At 37.2% G+C, this 21,330-nt stretch overlaps 1 protein-coding gene across 3 annotated transcripts in view; it reads left to right on the top strand.

Annotated features, from left to right (window-relative positions):
* Positions 1 to 21,330, top strand: part of LOC145683487 (uncharacterized) — a 134,650-nt gene that overhangs the window by 99,587 nt on the left and 13,733 nt on the right. For all 3 annotated transcript variants that reach the window (XM_081754821.1, XM_081754823.1, XM_081754822.1), the window contains exon 2: positions 10,429 to 10,700. In XM_081754821.1, the coding sequence (XP_081610947.1) occupies positions 10,429 to 10,700 (272 nt within the window). The remainder of the gene's footprint in view (positions 1 to 10,428; positions 10,701 to 21,330) is intronic.

Raw genomic sequence — 21,330 nt, 5'->3', positions numbered from 1 at the left:
CTTTCCTCCTTATCTTTTTCTGTTTTCTTCAGATTGTGAAACCGTAGTCCTACATCACATATCGGACAGTTGCATTTGGATTGGATTTGAGTTTACTGTCCCGTTTAGCATCAAGGCTATATAGTCCAGTCATTATACTTTAGGTTCAAAAATGAAGGATTAGAAAAAAATCATACAAGCAAGGGACTTTGTATGAACATTCTATATACCTTTAGGACTCAAAATTTATACGTCCCCAAAAATAATAGTTGTGCTCAAGCTGCCATCTTAGAAAATGGCTGAACACCTAATATTTACGAAGGAAGTCGGAGATTTAGGTTTAAAATAATATAGCAAGCACACTAATGGTCAGTTAGTACAAATTATACCTCGTTAGAATCACAATGAAATAAGCTTTCATACGACATATAACAATTGTCCGTAGCACCTATTAAAGGGAAGTAATGACGTTAAATATTTAAGTTCTAGTACCCAAAATTCCCTTTTTTCGAATTTTTCGACTGTAATATGGCAACACTGCATGTTAATCATACTCAAAACATTGTACAAGTACACTAATAGGGTCTACATAATACATATATTCTGAAAGTTACACATCATTTGAACGAAACCAAAGGGAATAATAATTCGTAGATCTTAAAATTGCATTTGTCTAAACTGCGTAAAGAACTCCATGATAACGTTTCGCAGAGATTTTTTTAACCATTCCACCTGCAGCTATAATATGAGTTCTTCATCTCTGGATTCACAATAAAATGAGTATTGAATTTATGTACCGTTGTTGTTCAAAGTGTTTAATATAAGAAAGTACAGGAGGGGATTTTGAAAGCTCTAAAAATTTCCTCTTTTTGAATTATTGCTATTATAGAGAGGCAACACTGCATGGAGACAAGATCAAAATATTGTAAATAGACTTGATAGATTTTGATAGACACTGATAAAACTGATAAGCAAGTGAAAGTGCCCAGTCTTAGATAGAGGACAGTTCTTTTATGTAGTTTGTATTTGACAATACCGATGTAAACACGTGTATCCTAGAAGGTAAGGGGACTTCACGTCCTTGGTAGCATAAAGTGCATAACCTCAGCTCAAGCAGTTTCAACTCCATCGCCTAATATCCGAAGTGTAAAATAAGGAAATAAACCCTCTACTGAATAGTAAAATTGTGCATTAGGAAGAAACTAGTTACATCTGCCTTAAATGATTTGAAGATACAAAACATCGAAATGAACAGAGAAGTGTTAAGGCAATTAATCCAGCTTAATATTTGTTGGATTTGTGGGTTCTTGTTCTCAAAGAACCGAATACCATTTTGGAATGGTTACACGAAAACAGTTTTTCAAGAGCAAGGAGCCTGTCAAATTATTAAAGTATTGCCAATTCCTTTTATAAATTTAGAAGCAAGTAATTTGAGTAATATCAATTCAGGTTTGATGTATGTTGCTTCAGAGAACAAACGTAAGGTTAAATTATGTATTGTTACTTTTGACCAACCTCTTTTTGCAAAAACATGTGAAATTATAATGTCAAAGGAGGTTGGGAGCTCTCTTTCAACAGTCAAGTGTACGACTGGGTGGTTTTCACTTACTAATGAGTTTCTTAGGTTCGATAGGTTATATCATGAGAAGCAGCGGAATTGAGGAATTGTGATCAAGTGTCTTTACTAAAAACTCAATTTCCCACCTTATGTCAGGTCATGCTTTCTCTGGATCCTTGAGTGGACGTCTACTAATATTATGTGCATTGTTTTATTTCTTATATGAAAGATATAGCGAATTAAAAAGCGATTATTTTAATATAATAATAAGACGGAGTGAAGAGGCACTTAGGTATGAAAAGTCATTGGCAGAATTAACAACGTCTGAGGCAAGTATCAAAGTGGTAAATGACTTAAATAAAATCTGTAAAAGAGCAAAGAAAAAAGTCAAACCGCAAAATTGTGGCTTCATTTATGAAGCAATTGATACTGGTCAAGGAATTCATTGCAGCGGAAAGAAGTGGAGAGAAGATACTGGTCATGGAATTATGTAAAGATGGTTAAACCTATGATCCCTATCTTTCATGCAGAAGACCACAATTTGTACGTAAAGAGTGCTCACTTGTAACTTCAGTTGGTACTTGAATACGAACATCGAATGTCAGCACAAGACTTCGAAAAGTTTAGAAAAGAAAGATTCTTCTCCGTTCGTTATTCTGAAAGATATTGGTTGGGAGTATCCAATGAGTATTCTAGTTATAGAGAAATCACTAAACCTACCGATGAAATCTGTAGGTGGACTCACTCGTGATGGAGGCATAACAAATGAGACTTTGTTACGGTGAACTTCTTCCTTTCCACTCAGTACGGAATTATCAAAAGTAGTAGAGAAACTAACAATTTTTACATTCTCCGAGCAGCATAAGGAGGAATGAACCTCTCGGCAGATCCGTGATTACCGGGACGCGGAAACTTTTTGCAGGTGGCTTTTGGAACATAATTCATTTCATCAAGAATCTGGAGAACTAGGTTGCAGATGATACAGTAACTTTTGTTCGAGCCATAGAAAAGAGAATGGCTTTCTTAGTAGCAAAAGAGGGAAAAGATTTTGGGACTGTAATCATTCACAGGAAAGATAAACTCTGGGATTGTCATAAACAATGAAATAATACCTGTCAATACGCAGCAACTATTTAACAGGATAATTGTTTTTACTAAAGATGCTCAGGAACTGAGAAGGTGCTTCAAGTACGAGCTTGCACCAAAACCACAACTTTTTTTGAGAGAGTGTATCATTAAGAAAAAATAAAGAGGCGTCTGTTTTCAAATGTTTTAAGTCTACCGATATGTCGTATTTTCCCGAAGATTGCGTTCACGTTGTTGATGGTAGTTAGCTACTTCATTGTGTAGTGTGGCCCCGACCAGCAACTTATGAGAATATTTTCTAAAGCTATATTTCTTACATAAAATCACATTACGGTACGGAGGATCATGTACGGTACTATCGTGTTTGATGGATATCCAACCAATCCCATCATAAAGAGATGTGAACAGGAAAGGAGAGCTGCTAAGATAATATCTACAAACATACATATAAACCTAAACTTTTCACCAACAGGTACACAGGCTGATTTCCTTGCAAACAACAGCAACAAGAGACAATTTATAGATGTTCTATCAAATAATTGCCGAGAATCAAATACAGATATTTATCAAGTCGAATCTGATGTAGACAGTCTTATTGTCTCAGTGGCCTTATATAAAAGCAAACACTGGAACGAATGTCTTGTGGTTGGTCAGGATATTGATTTGCTTGTTCTTCTCACAGCTAATTCTTCTCTGTCTGACAAAATGTATTTCTTCAAACCAGCTTCAGTTTCAAAGCATGGAAAATATACATTGTCCAATATTCCAGACCAAAAGTCTCTCCTGGGTGAGGTTAGTGATGTTCTTCTTTTTGCTCATGCTGTTTCTGGATGTGCTACCACTTCAGCCCTCTACAACCAAGGTAAAATAAAAGCTCGATATATTCTTCAGAAAGATTGTGACTTAAGGTTTGGTGACTTTGGTCGACTGTAAAGGTTTCCAATCTGTCTTCGGCTTCGAAAGATGAAATTGCTTCAGCAGGAGAAAAATTCTACTTCAGTTGTATGGTTGTAAGAAGAGTGAGACCTCGATGATTTGAAGTATTACAGGTACAGTAATGTAATAGCCAAATAACAAGTATATAGAGTATTTCATCATGCTATGCTTCCAAAGACCAGTGATGCGGCTTCGCAGCACTTCTACAGGGTCTATTTACAAATCCAACATTCGAAACATTGTGGACCCAACATTATGGGGATGTATGATCAAGAATAACTTGCTAATTCCTGTGATTTTTTCAAAACAGTCTGCACCACCTGCACTGCTGAAACTAGATTATTATGCACTAACAAATATTGTGAATGTATAAAATCGGGATGATTCTGTTCATCAATGTGTGCCACATGTGAAGGACAATCTTGTGACAGTCGTACAGAAGTGTTCTATTATGGTTTGGAAGACAATGTTAACCCCTTTCTGCATGATTTTTTCTTTTAGCGAAAAAAAATAATCAGTATTGGAAATCCTCATATGGTAATTTGAAAAATGAATTAAAACTTGAATTTTAGATTTTTCACTTAATTCCGACGAGAAATAAGTATGTGCCATATATGACACACTTACAACTCACAAAGAACATGCCAGGTGACATCAAAATCTCTTATTCATACACGTCAATATCTCGCACAGCAGACAAAACAGTCATTTGATGCCTTTGATGAATCACAAAAAAGCTAAAGTGAAAAAAGGGTATGTGCCATACGGTATATGGCACGGCATGCGGTAAGGAGTTAATGAGAGTCTTTAGAAAATCTATGATATGTAATAATCCATGCTATGCGGTCAGAGCTCGATAACATTTTCTGCTATGAAGATCGGTAGTATGTTTTTAAAAAAACCTCGTAATATTATAAATTTATCTATCTCTTGTTTCATAGTATTTATGTGAGAAATGTAAAAAGAGGTATAACAAAATCTTCCAAATTTTTGAAACAAAAATTTTGAAGAAATTACTTAAAACCTTACTGACTGCCATTTCATTTTTCTTTCGTATATTACGACACAGTAGGAGCTCAACTACTATGATCTTTCATTGTTGCTGGAAAGACTAGGCACTTCCAAAATTATGTTTAATATATGTTAATGTCTATTTACAACGTTTTGGTCTTGTCTTCATACAGTATTGTTTCTCTATAATAGCAATAATTCAAACTGACACACAATCAGAATAAAATCAGAAAATAAACACACTGCTGAATTAGACTGCACTTATTTAATATAAAAACACATTTACACGTGACGTTTCGATCTTCTAGCCAAGATCCTCATCAGACGTACATTCATCAGTGTACGTCTGATGAGGATCTTGGCTAGAAGATCGAAACGTCACGTGTAAATGTCTTTTTATATTAAATAAGTGCAGTCTTGTTCAGCAGTGTGTTTATTTTTCTAGCATTAATTCAAAACAGGGAATTTTTAGAATTAACTTTCCGAAAATTCCCTCGAGTACTTCCTTACATTAAACACTTTAAACAACAACGGTACACTAATTCAATACTCATTTTATTGTGATTCCAGAGATGAATAACTCATGTTACAGGTGCAGGTGGAATGGTGTAAAAAAAATCTACCTGCGAAACGTTATCATAGAGTTCTTTACACAGTTTAGACAAACGCAATTTTAAGATCTGCGAATTATTATTCTCTTTGGCTTCGTCGAAATAATGTAAAACTTTCAGAATATATTTATTATGTATTACTGTACTTGTACAATTTCTTTGGGTACGATTTTCATGCAGTGTTGCCATATTACAGTCGAAAAAATTCGAAAAAAGGGAATTTTGGGTACTAGAACTTAAATATTTCCTGTCATTACTTCCCTTTAATAGGTACTACGGACAATTGCTATATGTCGTATGAAAGCTTATTTTATTGTGATTCTAACGAGATATACTTTGTACCAATTGACCAATTAGTGTGCTTGATATATTACTTTAAACCTAGATCTGCGACTTCCTTCGTAAAAAGGTGTTCAGCCATTTTCCAAGATGGCGGCTTGAGCACAACTTTTATTTTTGGGGACTTTATATATTTTGAGTTCTAAAGGTATATAGAATGTTCATACAAAATTCCTTGCTTGTATGAATTTTTTTTCTAAAATTTTGTAAAATGAATGGACTAGTATGAGATGTGAACGTAGTTTAACGTAGGATTTCAACCACGTGATCCCCGCCAGGAATCGGCCAGTTGGAAATCACTGTCTTAAATATTTTTTTAACTTGAACAAGGCAATACAGAAAGAATCTTAGTATCTGAAACACTATTACTTAAACCACATTTGTCCTTGTTTTCCATTAATTTCGTCCTTGATTTAAGGACTCTGTAAGTTCTGCAGTAACCACTCTAAGAAAGATTTATTTTCTTGAGAATAAGTCTGAATGCCCGATTAGTATTGCAGAAATATTAATCGATATGCCTAAAAAAGTCTGTGTAACGAAACCACAATTATTTAAAGGGTGTCTCAAAAAGAACGCCGGATTTGAAGCTACTTTAAATCGATTTTGTTTATATGAAAGAAGCAAACAAAACGCACCCTTCTCTTCAGATGAGATGAGATATTGAGCAAACAAACACAATATTGGGTTATGACACATCCCCCCTACTAGCCCTACACGCGATAGCTCGGTCCACGAAATTAATCATAACCCGCTCACACATTTCCCCATCAACTTCGTCGAGGACACGTCCAATAGATTACTAAGTTTATTCTCAAAAATTCGTGATTTACGAGTAACATACCCCCATAGGAAACAGCCACAAGGTCAGGTCACAAGATCGAGGTGGGTAGGTTTGGTCTCCTTGTAACGATATTAATCCGTCCGGGAACTTCTCACGCAACAGAGCGATTGTGTCTCCTGAAATGTGGCAAGTTGCGCCCTCTTATTGGAACCATAAATTGTTGATGTTCATTTCATTCAAAGTAGGCCAAAGGAAAGCAGTGAGCATCGCACGATAACGAACTTGTTCATCTTCAAGAAAGTAAGGATCGATTAAGTCCCCACTCCAAATCCTACACCAAACCTTAACTCCCTGAAGATGCATATATTTTTCGGGAATTACTGATTATTAAACTAAATCTATGCATTTACTAGGTTTTCCTCATTTTCACCCACCTTTGTCCTACTTGCTTATTGGCTTTACTACCAGCCTTTGAGAAGAATACACAAATAATGAGACAATATAGTATTGAGATATTTTTTTCAGTGTATTTCGCTTAGCTATCTAAAATAGAATTCTCCATAATAGACTCAGAGTTTGTTATTTTACATATAAATTTACATAAGATAATTTGAATTTACACACAATCATAGTCAACGTCTTGCGAGTAAAATCAGAAAAATAAACACACTGCTGAACAAGACTGCACTTATTTAATTTAAAAACACATTTACACGTGACGTTTAGATCTTCTAGCCAAGATCCTCATCAGACATACACTGAGTGATACAAAAAATTACTCAAGTATATATACCCAATTCATATCCCTATCTGCTCTCTCATTGGCCCGTTCAAACAGCCAATGTTATGTTGTCCCATTGGTCAGTTCAGATATATTCCCACGCTTCTGATTGGCTGTTTGAACGAGCCAATGAGAGAGCAGATAGGGAGATGAATTGTGTATATCTCACCTCCGAGACTCCAGCCCTAAAAATAATAAAATGCTTCCACGAAGCAAACTGGGAAGAATACAGAAAGCACATCGAAGAAAACATTGTCAACCTTTCAGTTGAACAAAACCCAGACAGTATAGAAAATTTCAACAATAGACTTACTGCCATCATAGAAGAAGCCGATAAACTGCACGTCCCAACAAAAACAATCAATACAAGAGAGAAACGCCTTCCCAGGCGTATAGTAGAAAAGATTCACCACAAACGTTGGCTAAGAAGACAATACATAAAATACCGAGATCCTTATACCAAAACAGAGATAAACAGGTTAGATAGAGAAATAAAAAGGGACATTATAGAATACAATGAAGAAAACTTCATCACCCTATGTACAAACCTAAACGAAGCCAGACGTAAGACACCACGGCTCTTCTGGAATGAGGTCAAAAGATTCAACCACAAATCTAGTGGCAGTATCGCCAACAACATAGATGGACAACAGCTAATAACCACAGCAGAAAAACTACAATTCTTCGCAAACCACATGCAAGACAAGTTCAGAAGCAGTCCACCACAGACACATGAACAGGAACAAATTCAAGACCGAGCCACACAAATTAGAAATACCATAAATCACCATAGAGACCTAACCACAGCAGACCTTCAAGAAAAGCATCCAGGTGACACCACAATATTAGTAAAAGAAATAGAAATGTCAGAGATACACCAGGCACTCAAGAAAAAGAAAAACACGGCGCCAGGTCCGGACAGAATTAGAAACAAACACTTGAAGGAAGCTCCCCCCTCGCTACTTAACAAATTGGCCTCGCTATACACAGCGAGCCTCAAGACGGGATATATCTCCTCCTGGAAAAAAGCCGAAACAATCATTATACCCAAACCATGAAAGCCAAAAAACAGTTCCAAAAGCTACAGGCCCATATCCCTAACATCAACCATCTCGAAACTCATGGAAAAAAATCTTGGTAAATAGAATGCACAAATATTTCAACACGAGCAAACAACTTACACCAAACCAGGCAGGATTCCGACCTCAATACTCTACAATAGACCAAGTTCTCCGTATATATAACGACATGGAAATAGCTCTTCGTAAAAGACTCAGAGGGGGGGCAGCATTCCTAGACCTCACCGGCGCCTTCGACGCAGTGTGGCATGAAGGACTGCTGAACAAAATCAAAGACTTCAATCTACCTACAAGCATTATCAGATGGATAAACAATTTCCTCAACAATAGAACCGCCCAAATTAGAATAAACAACCAACTCTCTGAAACCTTCTCAGTGGACAGGGGAGTCCCCCAAGGATCAACGATAGCCCCTCTTCTGTACATCATGTAAGTACGTCAATGATACACCAGTGCAACAGCACCTTAACACCAACCTCGGCCTGTTTGCTGACGACACAGCATATTGGACCTCCGGCAAAGCAGTATCATACATCCTCAAAAATCTCCAAACTCAAATCGCCTATTTCCAAACATGGTGTGAGAAATGGAAATTAGACCTGAATCCTACAAAAACTCAAATCATCCTCTTCTATCCTCCAACAAACCACAGAGACATTTTCAGTGATCTAGAAAGAACCATCAAAATAGGAGACCAATACATCCACCCTAAACAAACCGCACAATATCTAGGTATCACCATAGACAGCAAACTCACACTCCAAGAGCACATCAAACTGTTAAGGAAGAAGGCAATACGTACTACACTTGCCCTCCTCCCTCTAACCAGAACCGGATACCTTGAAGAAGAAAATAAACGATACCTATATAAAACAGCAATAAGACCACTGCTCACCTATGGACACCCCATCTTCTCAAGCAAGAATATAGAAGACATTGCCAGAGCAGAAAGATACTGGATACGCAGAACGTACAAAGCCTTCAACGAAACAAAGGAACAACTATACCGACTGGCAAAATTGGACCCCATAGACAAGGAAATCAAAACACTGAACAAGAACTTCAGCCAACAACTAAGAAACAAACCATTTTATGAAGATCACTTCCAGAAATACGAAAGAAGAAACGACAGCAGTAGCAACACAACCTTACAAAACATACTATCTCTAACCTTAAAAAAAAAAAAAAAAAAAAAAAACCTCACAAATAAAACAGCTCACATGTCACAGTAGAAGAACACAACAAAACTAGACCGCAAAGAACTAAAATATAAAAGCAAAGAGAATAGACACTTAAAAATAAATAAATAAAATAAAATCTATATATATAAAAGAGAACGTACAAATCCTTTGTTAGCTCATCACGCTAATACGGCTGAACCAATTTCTTTCATTTTTGGGGGGTTATTAATATTTGGACCCTAGATGGTTTTTATCATATCACTTTAATTTTCAATTACCAGTGTCTTGAGATAATTGACCATTCAAGTGTCCATAACGTACAAATCCTTTGTTAGCTCATCATAGCTAAATCTAACCGTATTTATATGCAACCCACATGACCGTGTCACTCGGCGGGTTAACATAAATGACAGGCGATATAATGTTAACATTTACTCCATTCTTCTATGGTTTTTATCATATCACTTGAAAGCGAAAAAGTAAAAATTATCTAAGTAACAAAGTTTATTGCGTTCCGGGGTGACCCCAGCGAAGCGGGGTGAACGCTGCTAGTAATAAATAAATAATAACAATAAAAAAATAATAATAAAAAAAATCCAAAGTTCTTAAATTCAAACAAAAACATCAAAACAAAAACAACCTCCATCCTTCCTTCCTTGATAGGCAACGCACTCCAGTAGCAAAATAACACCAGACAAAACTCACCACTGACAAGAAAAACAGGCCTGGCATTCCACCCGGACACCTGGGTCCCTTTCTGCGTGCTGTCGTTTCGGTGTGGCATGCTGGCTCACTGCAAAAACTCTCATTTAAACAAAAAATGTACCTTCACTGGACAAAGCAGCCTATGGCTGGACGTCCTTTCATCTCCGTAGTGAGATGATAAACTGACTCTTTTGCTTGCTTGCTTGTATCACTCAATGTACGTCTGATGAGGATCTTGGCTAGAAGATCGAAACGTCACCTGTAAATGTGTTTTTATATTAAATAAGTGCAGTCTTGTTCAGCAGTGTGTTTATTTTTCTAATTTGAATTTATATTGAAAGATTATTCAATATATTTTCTTCTCTATATATATTCTTTCAGAGACAACTGAATCGAAAGACGCCCAAATTAAGTGACCGAGAAAGAATTGAGCTTATTCGCAAAGCACAGGGTCAGCAGTTACATATTGATAAATGTACAGTTGCAAGAGGTTTAGGGGAACAGCATTCTTATCACGGCACGGGAGACCAAATAAAATCCTTCCATATCAAATTACACCGGCCATCAGTTTCGTCAAGAGTCTTCTCAACTCGAGGAAGACTTTCCGTCGAATGTTCAAGATCAAGGGTATTTTCGATGTCAACAACACCTTAGTGAGTATAAGTGACTTTTTACTAATAAAAGTATATATTAGGCAATTCAGGTTAATGTGTAACTTTTGAGTATAGAATGTTAAATTAGTGACTGTAGTATTTCTTGCCCGAAGGAAGTTCTGTAAACTGTGTGTAATATCTTCTTGGACAAGGTCAGGTAAATACATGTTTGTAGCAGTGGCTTCCATGAAAATGTAGCAGTGGCTTCCATGTATTGAAACATTCCACCAGATAACGCTCTATGGGAATGTTTTGAACTATCAGTGGAATCAAGTACTACACGAAATATGACTAACATATACTGAAAGTCTCGTTTCTCCAAGTGATGCCACTAGTATGCTTGCAAACTGGTATCTGAGCGGAAAATGCTCTGGTCAGGAACATATAGAGTTTTTGTTTCTTTCGAATTCACTGAAATGGGCCATACAACTGGGATACTTCAATTTTCTCTGTGCCATTGCAGCTGAATGAAAATTTCATAGATATGACCCCGTGGTAGTACATCCAAACTCATTGCGAACTATTTTTTATATGTCGCATTTTGAAGGAAAAACTAGTGCTTAAACGCTATGTGTGATTTTAGTAGAAAGTCCACTAGGCAGTAACAATTCAGTGTAAGGCAGCTATACACTATGAGATAAGTCCTAAGAAATATTTTAGGATTTATCTGAGGAAAAATGTTACGACATATCACGTAGGACATCTTACCCTTTTGTGCCATACAAGTAACTACACTGCACATCCTACTGATACTGATACCAGGTACTATATTGTTAAATTGCACACCTCTATATAAAAAAGCTTAAAAATCAGAAGATAAATTAGCAAAACATACCTCATCAGTCCCTCTACCACTCTTCATTTTGTCTAGTATGGTTTCTCTTTCACCAACATACGGCTGACGAGGAGAAAACGAATTTGTTTTACTTTCTCTCACCTAATGTCGCTTAAATCGAAACCCTACGAATTTTCTTTCCGAATTAGAGTGTGCTCTAAACAAGATAAATCTTATAGGAACGTTCAGAACATAGAAAATGACATGTGATCTGATGCCATACACATTGAGATTTTGACTCTAGGAAAAAACGTAAGAGACTTTCTAGGATCTATCGTATAATGTATAGTTGGCCTAAACAAGAGAAATCTCATAGGATCGTTTAGAACATAGAAAATGACATGCGATCTGATGCCATACATGTTGAGATTTTGGCTCTAGGAAAAATATTTCCTAGAATCTATCCTGTAGTGTATAGTTGGCCTAAATAAAAGAAATCTCATAGGATCGTTCAGAACATAAGAAATGACATGCAATTTTATGCGATACACGTTGAGATTTTGACTCTAGGAAAAATATTTCCTAGGATCTATCCTGTAGTGTATAGTTAGCCTAAACAAGAGAAATCTCATAGGATCGTTCAGAACATAGGAAATGACATGCGATCTTACGGTATGCCATACACGTTGAGATTATGACTCTAGGAAAAAACTTAAGATAGTTTCTATAATCTATCCCATAGTGTATAGCACGCCTATACAAGAGAAATCTCATAGGATAGTTCAGAACATAAGAAATAACATGCGATCTGATGCCATACACGTTGAGATTGATAATTGAGCACAAGCGATACTTAGGTTTGCGAGTGTGAGCTCCTCGAAAGTAGTAAAAGCCCCATTGAATTTTTTGGATAGAGTTTAGCGTTCCTTTTAACCGTTCAACTTCAATTTTACTTCCTTGTAAGCCTCTTTGCTTATTATACACTTTGTGTATCATGCTTCAGCCTTACGACTTAGCAATTAAGTTCTTTAGTGCTTTTCACATAGTTTTTCATTTACATACCATCAAGTAATGTTTCTACGAGATCAACGTTATAATTATCTACAGAGGACAAGCTTATTGCTATTCCCCCGAACAGATCGAAGCTGGAAAACAATCGAAGATCGATACACCTCATTATGTAAGTATAGTCAGAATATTTTGCAGGAAAGATAATTGATCCTTCTAGAGAATGGTGGGACCGTCACCAAACTTTGTAGAATAAAAGTAATCAGATGAATGGTGTTTAATCACAAGGCTGAAAGAAGGGTATCGACATAAGCTTTTCTACAGCATGAATTTATAGGCCTCTAAAAGCTCTGAAATGGATTAAATAAAGCATTGTAGAGTGGCGTTACTTTGGCACGAATTTTTATTATGTATGCCTTTCTATATCTGGGAAGTATTTTGACGAGAGACGCTTATTGCACCAATGAGATTAGATCAAGAATTGCCATCAAGAAGTATTCAACAAGAAGAGATCACTCTTAACTATCAGGCTTCACATTGGACTAAAGAAGAAGTTTGTCAAATGCTACATATGGGTTGGTGACTTTGAAGTTAGGGAAGGAATATTTAAAGAGCTTCGAAATGTGGTCTTGGAGGAAAATTGAGAAGATAAAATGAACAGAGAAAAACAAACGCCATGTTTTAAAGCGGATAGGAGAGAAGAGGACACTTCTAGCCAGCATCCTTCGTCGAAAGGCCAATTGGATTGCACATCTTGCGAATTGTCTTCTTATTGTAGAAAGAAAGCGCGGATAGGAAGAAGAACATAACTGATCGATGATATGAAAAAATAAAAGAAAACATTTAAAGTTAAAAGAGGAAACTGAAGGTCGAGAAGAATGGAAAAAACATTTCTAGGCCCAAATCTAATTTAAAAAAAATCATTAGTCCGATGACCTGCCGAAAGGAAGAATACTTAATAATTATATTATTATTATGATTATTATTACTACTACTACTACTACTAATAATAATAATAATAATAATAATAATAATAATAATAATAATAATAAATTCCTAATCACGGAAAATAAATTTGATTATTAATTATTGAAATTATATGAAATAGAATTTAAATTCCACGAAGTAAGGAACATTTGAATAGACCTACATTTTAAGAAGAACCCATTAAAATCACCCCCCATTAAAATTCCAGATTATTTCAAGGAAACAAATAATAATAATTCTCCATATACAACAATGGGCTAAAAATCGAAGATGGCGCAGGTATTCAACACTGTTAAGTTTCGAACCCATCGTTTTAAACATGAAGGGCAAATCTTAAAAACTTTAATCCTTAACTGTTTTAACATGGTCCCGAGCTATTTTAAAATAAACTCACTCGTGCCTTTCCTCATCATCCTTTTCTGAATAGAATATATCCATTAAAACACCCAATCACAATTTAGCTTTCATCAAATTAAGAAGAAGAAGAAACAGAAACAACAAGTCACGACACAACTTATAACCCTCTCCAGTCAATCACAACGTGAAGTCAGTAACGAACATCTGTTTACAAAAAATGGTTTGTTCCACAGGTTTATTATTGTTAACAATACGAGGGCCACTACGAAAGTTTTGAGATACGCATTGTTGTGACACAGTATTTGAATGCCAACAATTGCGTTCGGTAGTTGTATCCAGAGCGAAGAAGTGAAGCAAGTTTCAACTCGTCTCGCTTATCGGCGTGGAAGTATCGCCTTCACTTGTTTGTTGATGTGTGCAGTATTCGGCTGTCTAGAATGTAGCTCGAAAGGGAACATATTCGGGCAATGATCCTTCACGATTTCAAAAGTAGTTTGAACGAGACACAAAGCCTTGACCGTTTGCAGGGGGCATTTGGGGACCTTGCTCCTTCCCGTGCTACAATTTTTCGGTGGTTTGGTGAATTCAGAAGAGGCCGGACATCGCTTAAAGATGAAGAGAGAGCTGGACGTCCGGCAACAGCTGTGTCAGATGAAAACATTGCCGCTGTGGAACAAATGATTCGAGAAAATCCTCGAACAACTTTCAAGGACATTGAATCTACAGTGAACATTGAATCGCCAGCAGTAACAAAAATTCTTCATGATCATCTTCGGCTCAGGAAGGTTTCATCTCGTTGGGTGCCTCACACTTTGACTGAACAGCAGAAGCGCATGCGTGTGGAATGGTGTGAAGAAATGCTTGCAAGATTTGATGGAGGCAATTCTCGACGCGTCTCTGACATTGTTACTGGTAATGAGACTTGGATCTATCAATTTGACCTTGAAAATAAACGCCAGTCTACAGTTTGGATCTTTCCAGACGAAAATCCACCCACGAAAGTGAAGTGAAGCGAAGTGTGGGAAAGAAGATGGTCGCAACTTTCTTCTCTAAATCTGGCCATGTTGCAACTGTTCCACTTGAAGAACAAAGGACTGTTACTGGTCAGTGGTACACCACTGTTTACCTAACAAAAGTGTTCCAGAAGCTTCGGGAACGGCGTCCAAGAACTGGATTGCGTAGGATCCTACTTCATCATGACACCGCGTCCGCACACACGGCCACCATCACAATTCAGTTTTTAGAAATTACGGAGGTCAAACTTATGACTCATCTGCCATATAGCCCTGACCTGGCCCCGTATGATTTTTTTCTGTTCCGAAGGATTAAAGATCGCATGCGTGGGAAGAGAGTTTGCAGCCCTGAAGAAGCTGTAGTGGCTTACGAGAATGAACTTTCAACACTTGAAGAAAAAACTGGCAACACTGCTTCCAAAAGTGGTTTTCGAGGATGCAAAAGTGTGTACAGTGTAATGGTGAATACTTTGAGAAAATGTAAGTGTTAAATTGATTTTAAGTATGTAAGTTATTTCACATCTGAAAACTTTCGTAGTGACCCTCGTAATATGGTATCTCAGGAGAAGGCTCGTACTTATACATGAGCCACAGAGCCTCGAGCTCAGGGCGGCAAATGTCCAGAAACGCCACATTAAAAATTGAGATTGACGTATGGTAAGCGGTGAAACAAAGGTGTTCACAAGCGAGACATTTAAGGGACAGCTATACTGAATCCAATGTTAGTACCACAACCCGACCGAGTTTTCTCGTTACTACGTTACTAGCAGTGGTGCTATTCAGCCGGTTCTCTAGAACCGGTTGTTAAAATATTTCGACTTCACAGAACCGTTTGTTATACCCAGACAGATACTCACTCACACACACACACACACGCATGACCTAGCCAAAAATGAAAGAAAGAAGCCGAACAAATTTGTGAAAATACCTCTGTACTTCTCCCGCTCGCTTGCATTGTTGTGAAAACAAGCAACTTTGAATTATTACAAAGCAATGGATAGACAGAAATTTGAATGGATGATCAAAGAAATTTATCTTATGCGATCGATAAATAGTTTCGCAGTCATGTTAATAAAATATGTCCAGATCTTAATTGTTAATTCTTTTGAGTACTCCATATTTGTATTGATGAGCACAAACGTTTGAAATTTTCAGACAATAAATTAGTTTTGGTAAATCTTTGATGCTACATGCACTAAATCTCACTAACAAAAATACACTATTGTATATTTTTCATATATTTTCCCCTCCTTCAAGTCGGTTTTGTTTGAACGTAGTGCTACAAAATAAAATATAAACAGTTTTTAGTTCGAACCCAAGGTGATAAAATTGTCGTTGCGTTCTACAAAGTAGAAACTTTGTACCTAAATTATATGGTTCGTTTTCTTAGAGAATTATATCTATCTATCAGGTAACCAACAATGTTCGTGCGGTTTTTGAGAACAGTTACTTTTGTCGCATTAGTGTGGTCAAACTGATTCTAATTACGTCGTATGTTTACGTTCCTTTCAAACCTTAGTCAGTGAAGAGTTGTTTAGTGCATAGCATGTTTCGCTATCGGTTTTGTAGAAAGCGCAGTCTTCGAAAGAACAAGTCGTTGGAAAGGAAGATTTTGCTTTACGAGTATAAACTAGGAAACAAAGCTGCAGAGGCCGCTACAAGAATATGCTCCACCTTTGGAGAGACGTCAATGAGTGAACGGAGTGCTCAAAAGTGGTTCAGCCGATTTTTTTCCGGAGATGAAAGCCTTGAAGACAAGCATCGTGAAGACAAAGGTCGTCCATCTACCCTTGACAAAGTCCAGCTGGAGAAATAAATCAAGCAGAATCCTCATCAAACCTGCCAGGAGCTTCCACAGAAGTTTGGAGTATCTGACGAAACCATTTGATCATATCTTCATAATCTTGGGATGACATGAAAGCTAAGTCATCTTCATGTGAGTTCCTGATGCCATGTCCAAGGGAAACAACGGTTGAATATCTGCTTGTCGCTGTTGTTGCACCATAATAAAGCCTCGTTCCTGGACAAAATCTTGAGATGTGACGGAAAATTGATCATGTGTCATAACCGTAAGAGGAAACATCATTGGTCGACTTCTAGTTCAGTCTCATTGGTCGCTAAACCGCACATTCACCAATAGAAGGTAATGCTGTGTGTTTGGTTGACCGGCATTGTCCACTATGAATATCTAGAAAGTGGAAAGCCCATAACAGTCGAGTACTCGTCACAATTGCAAAGAGTTTCAACTGCACTGCTCAGAAGCAGCCAGCACTGGTCAACAGAAAAGGAGGTCTCTTCCTCCACGATTTTGCCAAACCTCATACGGCTAAAGCATCCAAAGAGGTAATGAAAACACTGGGCTGGAAAATTCTGCCTCATCCACCCAATTAACCGGACGTCGCCCCATCGGGTTACTAACTTCTTTTTTCTTTTTGACACGGATAACCAGCTGCAGGAACGATAATTCCAAAAACATGACGATCTCACAAAGGCTGTATAACAATTTTTGGACTCCAGGATTTTTTTTTTCAAAACAGACATTTATAAGCTTGTATTTCGTTAGGAACATTAAATTGATACCAATGGTGACTATTTCGAAGAATAAAATGGGTGTTTAAGATTTTTGTGCGGGTCGTTTTTGATGAGTAACGAAAACCGCACAAACTTTCTTAGTTACAGGATACCTCTTCATCTACTCTCTCTCTCTCTCTCTAACACATACACATATCTATATCTATCTATCTATCTATCTATCTATCTATCTATCTATCTATCTATCTATCTATCTATATATCTATATATATATATATATATATATATATATATATATATATATATATATATATATATATATATATATATATATATATACAGGGTGGGCCATTTTAATTAATCCACGGAAATATCTGAAAAATGATAAAACATAGAAGAAATGTTTCAAGTACACGTTATATATTGCTAAGGGGGAAACCCAATTCCGCCAAAAGTACCCCTCCCCGCCCCCCCTAAATGGGGGTAACTTGGGGTAACTTTGAAATGTCAAATGGGAACATGGGTCGAGTAATACCTCGTTCTAAAGGCCTTGGAAAACTAAATAACGCTGTACCAAAAGATGTTCCATATTGTGCACCGGTTTCAAAATGGCCGCCATAATATGGTTCGGAAACTCCAGTACCCGTAGTGTGAAAACCATGGAAGGTAAATGAATGGAACAAAATTGAAATACGTAAATATCATAGGGTATATCGAACGGTGTGGTCTCTGTGATCCCAATGGACGCCCTAAAGGTGTCTTGGGGGCTAACTTCAAAATTTCAAATAGTAACATGAGTCGAGTGGTAACTCGTTCGATAAATCTTGCAAAATCTAACATATTGCAGGAGAAAACGATTGATGTGAAATGGCAGTGTTCTCAAAAGGCCGCCGAAACGTAGTACCCGTGTCAGAGTAAAGGTTTAGTACCCGTAGTATGAAAGCGATTGGAGATAAATCAACAAAAGAAAAACTGGAGTAGGTACCTGACGTAAGGCACATCGAGAGGAGTTGTCGGGGTGACTCCAAGGGCCAACTGAAAGGTATCCGGGGCCAACTTGAAAATTTCAAATAGTAGCTTGAAGCGAGTAACATCACGTTACATAGACAAATTAATATCAAACATCTTCTGTAAGAAAGTTTTCGACATGAGACACCGTTTTCAAAATGATCGCAAAGACATAGTGACTGTGTCTAAGAAAACGTCTAGTGCCCATAGTATGAATAAGGTTAGATATAAATGAAAATAACAAAAATTAAATAGGAAAACCACGGAGGCGTTCCAAGGCTCGAGAATAATACAACAGAGATAAAAATTTTAGAGTAAAATTGCTATAATGTATAGAGAGAAATCCAAGTCCTGCAAAATAATCTCTCCCTGCGCTCTGTATGTGAGTGGGGTGAAAAGTAAAGTGAAAGTTCAAACGAGAACTCTACTTTAATTCGTAAACTAAGGGTACCCTTACAAATAGGTATAGTGTGGTTGAAACATTTGTTTGTAAGGATGACGCTGTAGTGACTAAAAAAAGAGAAACTTTTATGCAATGCATGCTGGATATTCAGAAAGCATTTCGGGGATATACGTACACACCGTTTCGTCCCTCAAGCTCACAATATGACATGAATGCTAATAGTTAATCAAAATGTAACTGTGGCCATCCGCGTTAACTTAGTGCACCAATTCTCTATGCATGAAGTCTGCCTTCCAAACAGCCTTCCCAACAGTGGGTAGGTCAAGCGTACGCCCGAACCGTTCTCCGGTCGGACATTGAAATTTTGAAGTTAGCACACAAGACCCCTTCAGGGAGGCCACTGGGATCACAGGGATTACATCATTCGATATGCCCTATGATATTTACGTATTTCAATTTTGTTCCATTCATTTACCTTCCATGGTTTTCATACTACGGTTACTGGAGTTTCCGAACCATATCATGGCGGCAATTTTGAAACTGGTGCACAATATGAAACATCTTTTGGTACAGCGTTACTTAGTTTTCCAAGACCTTTCGAACGAGGTATTACTCGACCCATGTTCCCATTTGACATTTCAAAGTTACCCCAAGTTACCCCCATTTAGGGGGGCGGAGAGGGGTACTTTTGGCGGAATTGGTTTTCCCCCTTAGCAATATATAACGTGTGCTTCAAATATTTCTTCTATGTTTTATCATTTTTCAGATATTTCCGTGGATTAATTAAAATGGCCCACCCTGTATATATATATATATAGGTGTGAATCCAAGGCGAGGGTTATAGGAGTTATAGCACCCCTTGACGTTCAGGTATACACTGGATAAAATGGGCTTCAGTCCTACTTTCTTTACACTGGATAAAATGGCGTACTATATATACACAGAACCGGTTGTTGAAAAATTAGAATAACAACACTGGTTACTGGCACTAGAAGGAGCTAAAGTTCTTGTTTATTGGCTATAATGCTTTGTCTTTGACAGTTTTTTGTGCTGCATTTACTTGTACATAACTGAATATGAATTATTTAGGGGACAAACATTTTTCTTGGACTTTGCAGTATAAAATTCTTAAACGAGGGACTACTCAGAACCACCCTTACACCACTGAGAACGGTATGGATTCATCCTGCAAAAATGTTAAGAAATATCCATCACAAATTTACACAGAACAGACCCTTTGAAAAAATATTAATTTGGCTCCTTTCCCCCTCCCCCTCAAAAAACTTCACTCAGGTCAAGCTCTGTTCAAAAAGTTCAATTTTGAAGTGTAGTCTAAAACATCAATCAACATTCTGCCAAAACGTTTAAGGTATTCACAAAGAACTTGCTGAAATTGCCAATTTTTAAGCACTCCTTCCTAATTAACACAAACTAAACTAAAACTATCAAAAATTTCAGGTACGCTCCGTTCCCAAAACTGATGGTCAGAGACATTAAGTCCTGAGTTTTACCATTAGACGGAAAACACCCTTCTCAGGCTAAGTCATAACTTATTGTTTTTCCTAGGTTATGATAAAATGTAAAGAGGTAGGAAGCAAGGCATAGCCTTCCATGAGGTAGGACAAAGGAGTGCGTGTGCTATACCCCAAGTCAAATGAAAAATAGATATAAGGAGAAATAGAGAAAGGGGGTGAGAACATACTCATCACTGACACCCAGTCCCAGGGAAATGAAGGGGACATGTCCCCTCCAATCTTCGAACTGAGAGACTTTCCCCCAGTAATCCGATTTGAAATGTGTTTTTTGGGAACAAATGTGATTATTTATATCCGATTGCCACAAAGGAAAGTGAGATGAAATTGATGTTCCCCCAGAATAATCAAATCTGCCCGCCTTCCAATGTTAAAGACAACTCTGTTCCCCTGATCCCTTCACAGCATTGTTTTTAAACTTCATAAATATTTTGAATTTTTCAACTTTATAAATATTTTGAATATCACTAAAAAAAATGGACCCCCACCCAACCCCACCTAATATTGAAGACAGATTTGCGCTGCTAATACTCATAGTAGTCGTACCAAAATTATTGTTTAATTTTTCTCTTAGACTCTTTTTATTGATTATGTTTTGACAATTTCCAAATGTAATGTCCGCACTTAAAAAATAAATAAATAAATAAATAAATATAGCGGTGTCAAAATGCAGGTGCGAACATTACGGTTCGCATCCATTCAATCACGGTAGCTGGGCCTGAATGCAATCTTAAATGGTTTGTTGACGGAAATATCAAGGGGCTGAAGAACTGATGTTATGCCTCCTGGAATTACACTAAGATCAGTTCTCGAATTTTTAAGATGTTGCTTCACTGTCTCTGTGAGATGCCCTTTGAAGCTGGTCGCATTTTCGCCGATCCCAAGAGGTTCGTCCAATACATGGCTGAAGTAGCACTCTTATTGGCCACGTAAGGATGACGTCACAAAGATTCAAGTTCAACCTGCTACTATCCTTGTGGCTTTCGTTTCTCTGTTGTGTGTGTGTGTGTGTGTT

The sequence above is a fragment of the Thermobia domestica genome, chromosome 4 (genome assembly GCF_964235325.1).
Source record: "Thermobia domestica chromosome 4, izTheDome1.hap1.1, whole genome shotgun sequence".
Lineage (NCBI taxonomy): Eukaryota > Metazoa > Arthropoda > Insecta > Zygentoma > Lepismatidae > Thermobia > Thermobia domestica.
This window is presented reverse-complemented; position numbering and strand designations above follow the sequence as displayed.